Source organism: Pholcus phalangioides, unplaced genomic scaffold (assembly GCF_987345545.1).
Source record: "Pholcus phalangioides strain wild (caught in Gottingen) unplaced genomic scaffold, Ppha-v1.0 ptg000003l_1, whole genome shotgun sequence".
Lineage (NCBI taxonomy): Eukaryota > Metazoa > Arthropoda > Arachnida > Araneae > Pholcidae > Pholcus > Pholcus phalangioides.
The window spans coordinates 1,781,096-1,793,344 of record NW_028301596.1 but is presented as its reverse complement, the minus strand read 5'-3'; the positions used below and the strand labels follow the sequence as shown (position 1 = coordinate 1,793,344).

General features: G+C 39.4%; 1 protein-coding gene across 1 annotated transcript in view; it reads right to left on the bottom strand.

The window, feature by feature from the left end:
• ChT (choline transporter) overlaps positions 1–12,249 on the bottom strand; it is a 58,322-nt gene that overhangs the window by 34,779 nt on the left and 11,294 nt on the right. Inside the window, exons 2-3 of the mRNA XM_089242277.1 lie at positions 3,339–3,591; positions 1,641–1,748 (exon numbers count right to left, since the gene is read on the bottom strand). Coding sequence (XP_089098403.1) covers positions 1,641–1,748; positions 3,339–3,516 — 286 coding nt within the window. The 5' untranslated portion in view covers positions 3,517–3,591. The remainder of the gene's footprint in view (positions 1–1,640; positions 1,749–3,338; positions 3,592–12,249) is intronic.

Genomic DNA, 12,249 nt, shown 5'->3' with positions numbered 1-12,249 from the left:
AAAAAAACCCCACCAATTAGCCTATTAGTTACATTCGCTCGATTGTGACAAATTGGCTGCATTTTTTTTAAATTTTATAAAAGAACTTTTCTAAAACTTCTGCAGTCAAGCTCGTTTCTCAAGCTATAAAAGTGTGATAAAAGATCATTTACAAAACTTGAGAAAAAAAAGCAATAAGCCTATTGGTCACGTTCGTTCAAATGTAACCGATACGCTTATTGGTTGCATTTTTCAAGTTTTATCAAAGAGCTCTTACAAAATAGTGTAATGCTGGCCAAAAACAATGCAGTATTTGAATAAGTTCAACTACAGCAGTGGTTCGATGTGGCGATGGAAATGGTCCAAGGAGCCGGTAGAAGCTATAGGTTTAGTATAGGATCCTGTGGGGCTGACTTGAGTTGGGGGCATGGCCCCCACATCCTGGAGCGGGGCCCCGTCAGACTTTTCACGGGCCCCTTCTGTAGTTAATTTATAGCATGAAAAAGCAAAAAATTATGAGAACTGTTCCGGGCCCCAGGGTTAGAGCCCTGTCAGTGCCCTCTTTGTGGGGGCCATGGTAGGGGGGCTATGGGAATAAAACTTTTCTAAAGAAAGGGATGATGGAAAAAACAGTTTGGAGGACAATGAACTACAGGGATACGTCGGCTAACAAACGCCTCGGCTTACGCACTTTTCGGCTGACGAACATTTCTGTTGATATTATTTAACTCGTCAACGTAAAATAGCCACGGCGTCAGCTGAATTTTAGCACTAAATCATAATCAGGATCCCCAGAGCAGAATGTTTTATCATTGTCCTGCAATGAGTCCGCCCTCGGTTGACTGAGAACGTTCTGACGTAAAAATCCCCTGAAAGCGCATTTTCGATACCTTTTCTTAAAATTCTGTTAGATTATTCTGCAGTAGCATTAGCTGTTCTGCGAGATATTCTGCTTTTGGGATCAGGATTACTGTCACTCGAACCCGACTAACTCACGTTCAACTCGGAATCTTTTTTCACATGTACCTCCTCCACTTCCCTTTCTGAATGTTTTTGAATAATTTCATATAAAATGAAATACTCCACTAATAGGAAATGCATCTGGATGGGGGGGGGGGGGTTTACGTTTTCAGAAAACGCGTTCTTTCAGTGCAAAATCTCTAACATGAAACTGAACAGTCTGGGACATTCTAGGAGCTTATCTTTTCCATCTTCATGTATCAGATGATCATGTATCAATGAGCTAATCAAATCACAAATACGTAGTTGGGGACACGAATGGTGTTCTACGTGTATAATCTCGACCGTGTTGCTTGACCAACTTCAGCAGACTAAAACTGGTATTGGCTGTGTTACATAGTGTAAAATAAAATTGACCTTCAGTACCTCATCTTCCTGTAAATTATCATTTATACGATTTTGAATCTGTCTATTTCAGTCTTCGGTTAGTTTTTTAGCTTTTTTATAGTGCTCCAGGGCCGTCTTAATGCATAGGACCCACATAGGTGATGCATTGTAGAATTTTGGGATAAGACGAGTAAAATGTTTCTTCAACAGTGTTTTGAAGGAAAAGGAAACGATAAAAAAAGGTATGTTAGGTAGTAAATATAATACTAATGGTAATATAATAATATTCAAAATAAGGAAAGATGTAATCATACCAAAGACAAGACTCAGAGCGTATCCGAATGGCGCCTGGCACCAGACGAAACCACTGCTGTATATAACTTCTGCCGTGCCATTTATATATCCACCGCCAACCCACGTAGCTGAAAAAAAGAGGAATCAGTCAAAATTGTAATGAATCATACAGGGGGGGGGGATGATTCCATAATTCCTCTTGCCGCATTTCACTGACGAACCGTTGATCCTAGCGGCACTTTTAAAAACGAAAAATTATGCAGATAACGTGTAGAATTCAGATACGTCATTCATGTTGCAAGGGGTCGGATAGTTATTGAAATACAAAAATTAACCTTTTATACGGACACCCTATGCACAAAAACCAAAAAATTAGAAAGTCGTTTTACTGCTACATGGCCCCTTGCAACGTGAATCGGGAAATCTGAGTTTTACACGGTATTTTGATACTTTTTCTAACTAGAAGTATGCCTCTAGGCTCAACGGTTCGCCAGTAAAATGCAACAAGAATAATTATGGAATTACCCTGTATGTTATCCCCACGTATACACGTAAGAAGGCGGGCATAACTGTAAGAAGTGCTAGAATACATCTGAACAAGCAATTTTCGTCACACTAGAAGGCGTTATAATTGAACGCATAAACCGCTGGTTTTGCCACTAATCGTCATATCTGTACTAGATTGCTAAAGAGATGGCTGGCTTCATGAATCAAGAAAAGGTGGACGTGTATTTCATGTATGGTGGTCTGGATTTACCAGGTAGGGCCTCCAAACGGCCTCCGAACAACCACTTGGCCTGGAGGCCCATGATTCCCTTAAGACGGCCCTGCCTTGACGATATACTGAAAACATTTTTCGGGACAGCACATTTATCAGCAAAAATATAGGACATCTCTGGCCAGTATATATGAGTTAGCTTGCTAAGGTCAATAATTTCAGCTGTGCTCAGCAGAAAAAAAAAGCATGGCCGGAATAAGTGCTTGGGTCTAAAAATAGGACTATGCAAAAAACCCCATGGTTTAGGTTATTCGCAGATCTCCTGTATTCGCAGTCACCCCGGAACGTAACCCCCGCAAATACGGGGGGGGGGGGACTATATAGTATATATATACAGAATTATCTTCGTAGGGCGAGGATTGTAATTTCGCTGAAGGTTGAGACTGCAAGGGGTGCGAGTCAAGAATTGGTTGGCCTGTACTACTTAGTTACATAAGGATTGTGGTACTTACTTAGGAATGAAGTTTTGCAAGTTCAAGTTGATAAAATGACCTACACACACACACACACACACACACACACACACACACACACACACACACACACACACACACACACACACACACACACACACACACACACACACACAATAATTACTAGTAATGTCAAATACGAAATCTTTGTCCTGAAAAATTATATCAAATTGACTTACACACCCACACCGCTTGCATTCTCAACTCCCCATTATATGGATCGCCTAGTACGAGTCCAATACACTGTCGGAATATAGTCAGACCCTATTATTCACGAATTTATATTCCAAAACGACATTTTTTAGAACTTCACGAACCATAGGCCCCTGCCGATGTCATGGCAACGGTACATTATTCCCTCCTTATCTTTTGTAGAGAGACAGAATAGGATAATAGAGTCTACGAACAACAATATTCCAATTTATTGATACAATATGCGAAAAGAAACAGCTCGATATATATCTTACCCGTCATTGTGAATATCCCTACGAATAGGCCAATGTTCCGACCAGCTAACATGACGTCCTCGCTTTCGGCTTCGTTCTCACTGGGCGGGCTCTTCTTCCTTCCTGCCCAGATGCCGACCAGAAGGATAATTACGTAGAAGAAAATGACAGATATGATGCCTGGAATGTTTGCCGTCATTTTTCAATGGTTTTTTCACTTTTTATCCTCCCGATAAACTGTGTGTGTGTGTTTGTTATATATTTCTTTTTATTTCTGCAAATATAAGATGATACACAAAATATAATTGTTTCGATCGCACAATGATATTTGTTTCACTTTACATTAAAAATATCAAAACTAAGTTCGACGAACGCTGCAGGAAAAAGGGGAGAGAACATTTTGCATAAGAGAGCTATGAATGTGAGATTTTGCACAGCTCAATATTGGTGATTTTACGTGCATTGTATGAGTTCACGCGTTCAGAGAGAGAGAATGAAAGATAGCCTTTTTTATATACAGGGTGGTTATCAATAAACTGACACTTCTTAGGCGTATGCAGCATCCATTCTAATGTAGGCATTTTGATGAAACTGAGTACTGATGTACAGAGGATATATGAACCATGGGGGGGGGGGGAGATTCAATTAAAAAAATAGTTCGGTTTTTGATCACCAGGTGAAAAAGCGAAATTTTTTATCGGTTATCTTTTTCCCGTGCTCCAAATAACGTATACACCAAGTTTCAATGAAATGCGTTCCCTTTGATGCCCATGCATTGGTTCCATTCCATGACCATTGCGTCCATGCGCAATGGGCATGGGCGCTACATAGGTCGTAGTAGTGTCAGTATTAATGAAACTGACACTACTTAACATAATTATACCGACAGTACTCCGACATATGCAGCGCACGTTGAAACTTGGTGTATACGTTATTTGGACGATAGGGAAAAGATACCTGAGATAAAAAAGCGCCACTTTTCACCTGGTGGTCAAAAATTGAACTTTTTTTTATTATTTCTTTTCCCCAAGGTCCGTACGTCTTATGTACTAGTGAGGGGCAAACTACGGCCCACCAAGGAGTTCCATCTGGTCCGCCAAAGGTGTTCCGGTAGAAAAGTATCAATACACAGAACACAATGAATATACCTGTGCTGACTATACTTTCTTCATAAGAATACGTGAAATAAAAAAACGGGATCCATACAGAATATTACAAATTATCTCCAAAAAAAGTCAATTACAAGTTTAGTGGCTAATTATAGCCAAGGAATATCAAAGACAAGTAACGTTAAAAATTACAGTAAAAAAAATGTCAAAGGCAAGTAAAGTTGCTAACTATCGCTAAAATTGTTGAAAAATTGGCAGTGGCGGGAAGTAGAGTCCTTCCACAAGACGCAAAGGCTGCAAATTTATAATTCAGCAAATAAAATGTATCTATACGTTTGACAAATATATGAACTTAATATGCTTATACATGACTATAATAAATTAGGATATAAATTATATTATGATAATTATGACCAAGTCATGAAAAAAATCCTAATTCTTGATTTCAAAAGTTCAAGTAAACTTCAAATGAGAGAGAAACGAGAAATGTTATAGAAAACTTGGGACGTCCACACAAAATTACGGAGATGTTCCGTAAAATATTGCTCATATGGTCACGGATATACATACAAGTTTCTATCATACGAATGACAGAAATACCGCATATCTGGACCGCGGACTGAAATGTTTATAAAAGTTCGGGGGCAAAAAGTTTAAGACTATGTACAGTGCCAAATTTCATCAAAGTATTGTATATTCACGCTGAGTTGGCCTCTGGCTACGTAATGAAACGTCACGATGGGCGATTCCATTTACCTTCTTTCGGTAAAAAGGTCGCAGGGAAAAGGAGCAGGTTGGTATTTTGCGATGACGTCTTTTGCGCTATTTTAGCGAATTCACCCCCCCCCCGATTCCCCCCGTTTCCCCTCCTTGGAGAATGAACCCACCCTTCGAGCGTCAAGGTCAGAGGCCAACTCAGTATGGGCATACAATACCTTCATCAGAATGGGCGCTACATACGTCTGAGTAGTGTCAGTTTATTTGTAATAGCCAATACGAGTATGTTGGCTGTTCAGTTCATTCTCACGGCTCCATCTTATTATCTCGGTCATCTTCATCATCAAGGAACTCAGCAGCAATCAGCAGCAATCCTCGACCATCGAAGAACTCAGCAGAAGCAGTCTTTGGCCATCGAAGAAATGATTTGGCAGCGCTCCTTGTCATCAAAGAGCTCAATCAGCAGCGGTCCTTGGTTGTCAAAAAACTTAGTCAACATCAACAGTCCTTGGCCATCGCATAAATCAATCAGCAGAGGTTCTTGATCATCGAAGATCTCAGTCAGCAACAGTCCCTGGTTATCGAGAAGCCCAGCCAGCAGCATTCCTTGGTCATCAAATAGCTCAGTCAGCAACAGTCTTCATTTATCGCCACTGTTATGGTCGACAGGTCATAGTGACGGATTCGCATCACGAGAACCCGGTTTCGAAACTCCCCGTTGTCGCAGTGGTGGTCGGCTGAAGTTGGTTTTCTGTGGTTCAGCGGAGCAAAGTGGGCAGATCTCTCCATTAAAATGTCTGCCACAGAGAGCAACAGGATTATTTAATCATTACCATTCACTCATACTTAAAAAACTGATGGCAGATGACGGCACTACACATAACAAGTATTACTATACAATACACAATACAATACAAATACAACGCCACAACAGGCAAATTGCCCAACGAGGTGGCTGACTTAAGAACATCATGGATCCCCGAGCCATTTTTTGGAGGCCCTACCTACTACTGCTACACCACACATTCACCCCCACCCCCCGCCCGCCCGCCCGCGGAACCCCCCAACGAACCGGTGCCTGCGGGAATGTGCGTGTACGCGTAGTGCAACCTGACGTAAAGTTTTTTTGTTTCTGTGTAGTGTTTGTTATGTGTAGTGCTGTCATCTGCCCCCAGTTTTTCTAACTATGAGTGAAGTGTTATGGTTGAATGATTTACCGTTGTAGGACTGTTGCTCTCTGTGGCGAGACTTTTTAACGGGGAGATCGGCTCGCATTTGCGCCTTGAAGTTGGGAACCACAGAAAACCAACTTCAGCCGACCACCACTGTGGGGTTCGAACCCGGATCCTCGCATCACGAGTCCAGCACTATAACCACTCGACCACCACAGCGGCGAATTTACTAGAAGCGAACTTCGAATCAGGTTCACAACACGTACACACGCACATCCCAACATGTACCCGTCCGTTAGAAATTCCGCAGAGGGATATGGACGAGGTGCATGTGCGGTTTAGTAGCAAGTTACCAAGGAATTCAGTTACCTGATAAAAATGCTGTTGATCAAGTTTCTAAAAGACGGAGTCAACGTTTTTATCCAGAGGCGTACTGCAAGACATAGCAAAACTCCTATATCACACCATAAAGGATAAATATTCATGTTGAGTGCAGTTATTCTAATACCCATTCATACGAGCTCATTCAACCATTCTAGCAACCAATGTTGTCACACAAATTTCGCTGTGAAGTATCAGAACACTCGCTCAGCAGTCCGGCTATTTGTTACATTGTGACTTCAATTCATTTGCCTTTAGGTGGTTCAACCCTTTAGGCGGTTTTTGACGTCAACATTTTCCTGATCTGCATTATAACTGCTGAAAAATTTGAACAAACAAAGAAACCAAAAGTAAAGTCATTATTTTACGTTTGAAATTGCGAAACCCTTCGCAAATTGTCACCTATTTTCAAGAAGAATTATTTTTTTCCGATTGCGGAGCTGATAAGTGTTTCCTCCCCTCCTCCCCAACAAGAAAATTTATTCCGTCCATCATAGCTTTTATTTCCACTTACTATGATACAAAAACATCTGCCATGACGTGTGTGGATTTCTTGGAGGATAAAAACATTTTTTTTTGTTTGGAAAAAAACCACTTTTTTGTATTACAAGTTGAATCTCGTTATAATGAACTCCAAGAGACCGGAGAAATCACTTCGTTATAACGAAATTTCGTAATAAAAGGATTCCTGGTTTTTGCTTCTTTTTTTTTTTTTTTTGTAAATTTACCTGGGGGGATTAGAAAAAGTGTTCGTTAAAACGAAATTTTCGCTATAACGGTATTCGTTAAAACAGGATTCGAATGTTTTTATACTGAGCGTATATTTCTCTACTTAATGGAAGGGGGAGGAAACACACACAGTCTATATATTTTTCTCGATTTTTTCACTTATCTAAGTTTGACTCCACCCATTGGCAGTTGATTGATTGGAGGGGGGAGGAGATGCGAAACATGTGTTTTACAGTAAAAAAAAACAACTTCATTGCGTTTTTAAGAAGCCGGGATATTTCGGGGTTGGCTGAAATAAAGCATATCAAGTTTGACGAGATATCTCGGGATTGTCACTGCAAGGGTTAAATCACAAATGATTGTGGATTCATCTTCAAAAAATTACTTTTACTAGCCAGATAGTTTGTGCTAGACTTGTGCTAGTAGTATGTATCAGCCTTTATGTACAAAACTTTGCTTCCATTAATGATATGGCACTCGAAAAAGGTACTTTTCAAGAAGTCCAGAGAAAGCCAAGTTTGATCCAATCTCTCTCTTGTTTTTTTTTTTTTGGCGCAGCGATACATAACATGTGGAACGTAAGGAGCAAAAATAACACCGAATCCTTTCCACGCCATTTCTCCGGGAACTCTTTGAAGTGCGTGAAGAAATAAAACACCTAAGATAATTCCGCAATTTGGTTGCAGTGCCGCATTTGGCCGTAAAAGTAAGGTGCCGTGAAGTACGAGATTTAGGATCTCTTACGGTAGAGGGGGTACAGACGATATGTTTTTCTTGTTCTCCTTCCACGTGTGTATATATATATGTGTGTCTGGAATATCAGGGTCACGTCCGGGAAAGAAAGGGAACGGGAAATCCACATTTAGGGAATCGATACGAACGCCATTCCGATCAATAAGTTGCAGATCCATAAAAAAAAATACCAACTCTTTTCTCCCTCGGGGATCTGCTGCGGACATTGACCAAAGTAAGACGCGTATGTACACAAATACGGTGGAACCTTCCCCTGACGGAAAGCCTCCCATTAACGGACAGTTTTCTGATCCCCGGTCCCGTGGAATATAGGTGCTTTAATGCATTTCCCTCCCCGTTAGCGGACACTCTCGATAGCGGACAGTAAAATAATACGCGCAGTGCACGCATCATGTACGGTTAGGAATAATTAATTGTGTGGTTTAATAGAGGGAAGAAAGGTTAGACATTTTTTTTTTCCATATTTATCAGACTTTCCAACTTAATTTTGGAATTATGCATAATCACCGGTGAAAATGATGAATCTAGTGAATTTTAATCAAACTTTCTTTATCGAGACGATTGATGACTGCATAATCACCGGTGTATCACTTTTACAATGTTAATTCATATACACGTTAACGTTAAAATGTATAAGAACCGATTGCGACCGAAGCCGAACGTCGTATAAATGTGAAAGTTGTATGAAAACGAGGTTCAACTGTATATCGCACCTCCCCATTAGCGGACAAAAAAAAGTTTGGTCCCATTTGTGTCCGTTATCGAGAGGTTCCACTGTACAGACAATCTCGGTTATAACGATATCGGAGATTCCGTGTAATTTTGTCGTTATAACCGAGGTTGATGTTTTTTTTAAGACTTTTTTTAAAGTATGTGTGTATAAAATTGATTTTCTGGCTGTCTGACTGTTTCTAGCAAATTACCGGGAGAATCGTTCTGAAATTTCGCTCATATATACCACATATTAGTACTCACCATACTCACTGAAAATTTAGTCCCGAGTGCTTTTAGGGGGCCGACAAAAAAAATGAATAAAAAAGTGTTTTATGATCAACCCTGTATCAGAAAAAGACTGCAAATGATTAGCAACTTTGTGAAAATATCGTGCTAATATCGTAGTATTTTTGCGAAATACTTTTGTTCACTTACGTGAGAATAGCGCGCATGTTCACGAGAATACAAATGTTTTTCTATAGGCTCTCCTATTTTCACAGCATATGATTTTTGCTCATAACATGCCCAGTTTTCAACTAATTTTTTACCAAATTTACAGAAAACATGACGCTATACACGAGATATACTGTATAGAAATTTAAAATGTGGAAAAATTATTATTCAGTGAAATATGAGTATTTTTAGTAAATGATTATTAATTGCGCATTATAATGAATATAAAAATTCATTTCTCATAATTTGCTAAAACACTTCTCTTACATAGTATCAGACACGCTCATTGGCATAATGCTGTGGGCTTATTCGCGAAATAACAGGAAATAATTGTATAATTTTATTAATTCATTTCAGATTTCTATACAGCATGTGTCTCATGTTTTATAAGTAAATCATGCGATTAATTAAAAACATTAATATTTTCGTGAATATACACGCTATTCTCACGCACAGGCACTGGAACTTAAAATCGTATCTTTTCGCCAAAACAGATTTACGATAAAAATCGTATCTTCATACCAAAACAGATTTACGATAAAAATCGTATCTTCATACCAAAACAGATTTACGATAAAAATCATATCTTTCTCCTAAAACAGATTTACGATAAAAATTGTATCCTTACAATAATAACTGCTTTACCAATTTACGATAAATATCCTCATTAACGATAAAAATCGTAACTTTACGATAAAAATTTCATTAAAATTTACGAAAAGAATTGTATTTTCACGATAAAAATTATCAAACATATTATAAAAGTCGTGTGTATTGACGACTAGAAATCACTTCACGAATTTGTGATAAAAAAACCGTTGCTTCACGATAAAAAATCAGTCAACAATGTCGTATGTTGACGATAAAAATAATGTCATATGTTTACGATAAAAATCGTATCTACACGATAAGCTTAGCACTTACGCGTCCCATCCCGAAGGATATACGCCATTATCTGGTAATCGGATGCCGCAAGGGCAGTACAGCCCAGCACGATAGGAGTACCTCAACTTGAGGAGAAAAATTACTTTACAAATTTACGATGAAAATCTTATATTCCCACCAAAGCAGATTTGCCATAAAAATCTTATCTCCTCGCGAAAACATATTTACGATAAAAATCGTATCCTAACGATAAAAATTACTTTACAAATCTTGGGGCTGAGACCATTTGATCCCCCCCCCCAATTAATTTTGTAATTTCCTGCCTCCTCCCCAATAATTTCTGAAAAAACAAGGTAATGCACCTTCCCTCTGCTCAGAACGCACTTGAGTCCCGTATACACGGGACGGGACGCTAAATACCTTTCAGCCCTCCCAATATTTTTTTTCATGTCGACACCTGTGATCTCACGTGAGAGAGAGAATGCACAGAAGTATTTCACAAAGTTTGCACGATATTTTCACAAAGTTGCAAATCATTGGCAGCCTTATTCTGATACAGGTTTGATCGGAAATGGACAAAAACTGTCGGTCAACAATGGTTCGTGAGCTTCAACGATGGCTTTTGGAATGCTTATACAGGGTGTTTCAAAAAGAATCATCCGATTTTTTAAAAAAAATCATAACTATTCAGCTTTTAATCCGTTTTGATCGAATAATGTATAGGTAGAAAGAGGGAAATCTCGAGTTTCACCCAGTTGCCACAGGAAGCGCTAACGCTCTTCCTTCGGCTGCCACTTCAGTGTTTGTCAAGATTGGCTTTTCCCACAGTTAGAAACCGATTCCGATGACTTCATTTCCCAGCAGGACGGGGCACCACCACACTGGAGCTTGGACGTTCAAGACGTTTTGAACAATCGCATTCCTAAACGATGGATCGGCCGTACGGGACCTGATGATTCAGTTAAACATCACTGGCGTCCAAGATTGCCGGACCTCACAGTGAGCGATTTCTTCTAGTGGGGGGTTTATAAAGACTACGTTTATGTGCCTCCCCTTCCAGCTACATTAGCCGAACTGAAGATACGCACAACAGCAGCCGTGGATGCAAACAGGCTCGCAAAAGTTCGGGACGAATTTGAATACCGTATAGACATATGCCGTGCATCCCAAGGTAGACATATTGAGCACCTTTTATTTGGTTTATAAAAACTTTATGATTAGCCATGTAATATAAAATTAATCTTAAGTGTCTATGTGTTCCATATTTTTCGTAATATACACATTTCAAATCGGGTGATTATTTTTGAAACACCCTGTATTTCGCATGCCGGGGTTTCCAAACAATGCGTTTCGGACAGGTTTGGTCTTTTACGATGGTTTCTCACTTCATTAATGCTACCAGTATATATTGAGAAATTCGAGCAGTTCCGGGTATTATACAAATACAAATACCAAGGCCACAACAGCCTCATTGACCAACGTGGTGGCTGGAAAAATATATGCCCATGAAAAATATACATGTCAAATGTAACGAAAATACATATCAACCCATTATATAAAATCATATATCATGAAAAGAAAACTAATAAGTACAGTAATACTATGCAGGGTGCATAGCACAAACAGCGGGTAAGGCATTTTACTGGAAAACCGTTGTGATTTTACAGGTATACTTTTCCAATTAGAAAAAGTTTCCAAATAACGTGTGGTACGTCCTGAACATTTATTCTAGGAATTTCTGGGGGGTAAAAGCCATAACAACGAAAAGAAATTGGCGAAAAATGTGTCGTTATATCCGAGGTCGTTGCATTTTCGTTGACGTAATAAGCAAGGTTCATTTGGCCTTATTATTTATCGGAATCAGTCACAACCTCCACTTAACGTCATTACAGCCGATGTGTCGTTACCAACCGAGGTCGTTGTAACCGAGTTTTACTTGTACAAATGGGATTTTGGGCCACTTTCGAAGCTTAAATTAATCATTTATGATCTTTAAATACCCAGCCATCGCGTGATTAA